At 49.4% G+C, this 4,838-nt stretch overlaps 1 protein-coding gene across 1 annotated transcript in view; it reads left to right on the top strand.

Annotated features, from left to right (window-relative positions):
* Positions 1 to 4,638, top strand: part of CHFR (checkpoint with forkhead and ring finger domains) — a 45,905-nt gene extending 41,267 nt beyond the window's left edge. The window contains exons 14-15 of the mRNA XM_037733194.1: positions 1,023 to 1,135; positions 3,512 to 4,638. Of these exons, the coding sequence (XP_037589122.1) occupies positions 1,023 to 1,135; positions 3,512 to 3,554 (156 nt within the window). The 3' untranslated portion in view covers positions 3,555 to 4,638. The remainder of the gene's footprint in view (positions 1 to 1,022; positions 1,136 to 3,511) is intronic.
* Positions 4,639 to 4,838: the final 200 nt, after the last annotated feature.

The following is a 4,838-nucleotide window of genomic DNA, read 5'->3' as shown; positions in this document are numbered from 1 at the left end:
TTTTAGTAGAGACGGGGTTTCACCATGTTGACCAGGATGGTCTCGATCTCTTGACCTTGTGATCCACCCACCTCGGCGCAGTCTTGACGCACTGCACCCTCCGCCTCGTGGGTTCCAACAATTTTCCTGCCTCGGCCCCCCAAGTAGCTGGGATTACAGGCACCCGGTAGCATGCCCGGCTAATTTTTTGTATCTTTAGTAGAGATGGGGTTTCACCATGTTGGCCACGCTGGTCTCTAACACCTGACCTTAGGAGATCCACCTGCCTTGGCCTCCCAAAGTGCTGGGATTACAGGCGTGAGCCCCCGTGCCCTGCCTGCACTCTCTTCTTAACAGACACCCAGTTTGCCCTATGCTCTGTGTTCTCAGCAGAAGTCGGCCTCAGTCCAGAGCCCACAGGACAGGCAGACCATGGAGGGCCTTGGTTGTCTTAAGCCATAGGTCTGTTTGCGATTACTCATGAGTGTAACGTGGGTTTCTAAAACAGAGATATGTAAAGACATCCAGTAGACAGCTGGGGTAGTTTCATTTCCTCAATTAGGCTTTAATTTTTTAATTTTTAGTTATTTACTTATTTTTGAGACAGAGTTTCTTGCTCTTATTCCCTAGGCTGGAATGCAGTGGCACGACCTTGGCTCACTGTAACTACTCTCTCTCAGGTTCAAGCGATTCTCCTGCCTCAGTTTCCTGAGTAGCTGGGATTACAGGCGCCTACCACCACACCTGGCTAATTTTTTGTATTTTTAGTAGAGATGGGGTTTCACCATGTTGGCCAGGCTAGTCTTGAACTCCTGACCTCAAGTGATCTGCTCACCTTGGCCTCCCAAAGTGCTGGCATTACAGGGGTGAGTGAGCCACCTTGCCTGACCCTCAGTTGGGTTTTTAGTTAACCGTGCGTTTCCTTTCCTGAAGTCTTAGAACAGTCCAAGGAAACTAGTTATAGAGAGACCAGAGGCTGCACGTTACAGCCGCAGCGTCTCTTTTTGGATCTCTGCTGAAATTCTGTTAGCTGAATGGGTGTGTGCGATACATCTAATAGATGCGTAACCTTTCTTTTTCCAGCGGCTGTAACATCCCGTCCTGACTGCTACTGGGGCCGTAACTGCCGCACTCAGGTGAAGGCTCACCACGCCATGTGAGTGCAGCTGGGGGCGTAGGCATCAGCTGCAGGGCAGTGAATGAGTTAACTGTCTGCTTATAAACATGCTGATGTGGTCATTATGCTTCTGTCAAGTTGTGCCTTTTTGGTTTTTTTTTTGAGACAGAGCCTTGCTCTGTCACCCAGGCTGGAGTGCAGTGGCATGCTCTCTGCTCACTGCAACCTCTGCCTCCTGGGTTCAAGTGATTCTCCTGCTTCAGCCTCCTGAGTAGCTGGGACTACAGGTGTGCACCACCACACCCAGCTAATTTTTGTATTCACCATGTTGGTCAGGGTGGTCTCTATCTGTTGACCTTGTGAACTGCCAGCCTCTGCCTCCCAAGGTGCTGGGATTACAGGCGTGAGCCACCGCACCCGGCCAAGTTGCGTCTTTTATGAACTGGCATCTTCATTTAGAAATCTTGCTCATCCTTCATCCCTTCATTTCATGCGGTTTTGCCCCCATCTTTCACCTCTGTGTCTTCCTGGCTGGAGTTGCTTGATGTGTCGCCTGAGGCATCTGGGGCACACCCATTGTTTGAGGCTTCACAGTGTCTAAATCAGAGGCTGCAGTCACTGAGAACTTCATCCCAAGCCTCAGGCCCGCCTCATGTAGCACTGCGCAGCTGGGTTTCCGTCCCTGCCATGAGCAGGCATTTGTGATCGCTGTCACCTTGTCACTCTCACGTGGTGTCTTTCCATGGTCTCTAAAGGAGGCTCACAGCGCCATCTGCATTGCCCTGGGAGGCGTAGGTCAGGAGGCGTCTCTCAGGTTAGGTGATCCTGTAAATCACTCCTGTGGCCAAGGAGTTCAGATTAAACTGATGGAGATGGGACCCTCAGGACAAGGGTGTTGTGAGGACTCAGATAAAGGCGCCTCCCTCTCAAGGATTTTGTGGAATAAAAATGTTGCTTTCTGTCTTGAGCACAAACAGCACATGGAAGTGACCATGTTGTTACAAAAAATGATTTCACTGTTGACTGGCAGACACTTTCCGAAAGAAGTGTGCATCAGGATAGCAGAGCCGCGCTGGTCCTCCTTGCCCACGGGTGTGGAGAGGGAAGGTGGCCACAGGCCATCCAGCTTGGTGCGTCTGCCTCAGCCCTATTAGCGGATGCCACGGGGATGCCCGAGAAGTACAGCTTTTATTCTCTTCGCTAAGAAAGTTACCTAAGATCCTAAGATATTCACACTTTTTTTTTTTTTTTTTTTTGGAGACGGAGTTTCGCTCTTGTTACCCAGGCTGGAGTGCAATCGCGCGATCTCGGCTCACCGCAACCTCCGCCTCCTGGGTTCAAGCAATTCTCCTGCCTCAGCCTCCTGAGTAGCTGGGACTACAGGCACATGGCACCATGCCCAGCTAATTTTTTGTATTTTTAGTAGAGACGGGGTTTCACCATGTTGACCAGGATGGTCTCGATCTCTTGACCTCGTGATCCACCCGCCTCGGCCTCCCAAAGTGCTGGGATTACAGGCATGAGCCACCACGCTCGGCCTCACACTTTTTTTTTTTTTAAGAGATGGGGTCTTGCCATGCTGCCCAGGCTGGAGTGCAGTGGCTATTCACAGGTGTGATCCCACTACTGATCAGCATGGGAGTTTTGACCTGCTCTGTTTCTGACCTGGGCCGGTTCACCCTTCCATAGGCAACCTGGTGATCCCCCGCTCCTGGGAGGTCACCATATTGATGCTGAACTTATTGCGGACACCTGATTGGCATAGCACACTACAGCCCAGAACTCCTGGGCTCAAGCGATCCTCCCACCTCAGCCTCCGGAGTAGCTGGGACTGCAGGCACACCCCACTGTGCCTGGCCTACTTTTTTTTTTTTTTTTTTTTTTTTCTTTTTTTTTTTTTTTTTTTTTTTGAGATGGAGTCTCTTTCTGTCTCCCTGGCTGGAGTGCAGTAGCATGATCTTGGCTCACTGCAACTGCTGCCTCCCGGGTTCAAGCGATTACCCTACCTCAGCCTCCCGAGTAGCTGGGATTACAGGCAGTTGCCACCAAGCCTGGCTAAGTTTTGTATTTTTAGTAGAGAGACGGTTTCACCATGTTGGCCAGGCTGGTCTCCATCTGATCTCAAGTGATCTGCCTGCCTCGGCCTCCCAAAGTGCTGGATTACAGGCATGAGCCACTGCACCCAACCAGATATATTCACTTCTGTTTCAAAATTTTAAAAAGAAAAATAAGTTTGCCTTTGGGGGTTAGTTTCTTTGATACTATAAAAAACCCACACGCTCTTTCTCAGGATCTCTTCCAGTGTATGGTTTCAGCATGGGTTTATTTGAATGCCTCTCTCATGTTCTCTTGTGTAATTTATTAGAATGCGTCTCTGGTGCTCTCTTGTGTAATTTGGCCATTTTCTCCCTGCAGGAAATTCAATCATATCTGTGAACAGACAAGGTTCAAAAACTAAGCATCCAGAGGCCCCGAGCAGCTTTCAGCACTGGAGGTGAAGAGAGCGCGTTTTCAAAATACAGAGACAAACATGTCAGGGCATTTGCACGGCCCCCTGAGGGGCGCAGGGTCTCCAGCAGGTACTCTGGGGTGACTCTTTCTTCTGTGGAGCTTCACCCTCTGAGTGAGACCCTCCCTCACAGCCCTGGGGGCCACAACCCGCCCTCCTGGTGAGCACAGGGCAGGGCTCGCCCTTGGATGAACAGCAGAGACTAAGCCCTTCCTGCCACACACAGCCGTCCCGCCGAGAGGGGCAGTGCAGGTTTGCTCTTCTGTACCTTTTCTGTCATTACAGTTAAAGCAGAAATCTGTTTTCAGGAAAAGTTTCAAGGGAGAAAGGGGAACCATTATCAAAACCATTGGTTCAGGGGAAGGGAGCGTAAGTTTACAGCCTACAGGATGTACAGAATATTCTGCTGCTGGGAAAACCACAGCATTTTATATATTTTTTATTTGAATAGGTTTGGTGCTTATCTTCTAATAAGATTTAATTGTCACAAACTGTAGCACAAATAATATAATTTATAATTTACAAATTGACTAAAATTGGGTATAGTATGGTATTTGAAAGAATAAGCTTATGCTTCTGTTTATTAAAAAAAAAAAAAACCTTCAAATGTCTGAAACTGTTAACCCTCGATGTGGCCGTCAGGTTACCGGCTCCTTGCTAATGTGTGAGCAACCGTGGTCCCAAGCCGGGGCTGGGCACAGGTCCCAGGACACGCCGCTCCCTCATACTGCCCGGGCCCTTCCTCTGAGACCCTGCAGAGCCTAAGGGCACCTTGGCTTCCTTCTGTGCTAGGTTTCCCGTGTCATCTGGAATAATACTTGAAATTTTGATTTCTGGGGGAAAAAAAAGATTTTTATCTTTTGTTGAAATCACCTGTTGCCCTTGTTTGCAAACTGATAACTTTTTTGCTTCTTCTCAGGAATACAATTTTCAACTGTCTTGCTCTTGATAGAAACTGAGAAGCAGCACTCTGTATTTGTGGAGGAAAGTCCTCTCTTTTGCATTGTAATAAATGAGCCGTGTTTGCTCCTCCCCCTCGTGTTGGGCTCGTGTATGGGGCTGCCTCACTTCCCATGTCAGGGAGCCAGGCCTCATGCAGCGGGAGCTCCAAGAGCCTTATGCTAGCGATGGCTACTCTGTCGCCTGCTGTCCCTCAGCGACTCCATAGAGTCATGCCTGACCTGAGGTTGGGGCCTGAAGTCTCAGCATCTGGTGAAACCTGCTCAGTGTCTC

This window comes from Cebus imitator, unplaced genomic scaffold (assembly GCF_001604975.1).
Source record: "Cebus imitator isolate Cc_AM_T3 unplaced genomic scaffold, Cebus_imitator-1.0 Scaffold497, whole genome shotgun sequence".
Classification (NCBI taxonomy): Eukaryota; Metazoa; Chordata; class Mammalia; order Primates; family Cebidae; genus Cebus; species Cebus imitator.
Note: the sequence above shows the minus strand (reverse complement) of the source record. Positions and strands in the feature narration are given on the sequence as shown.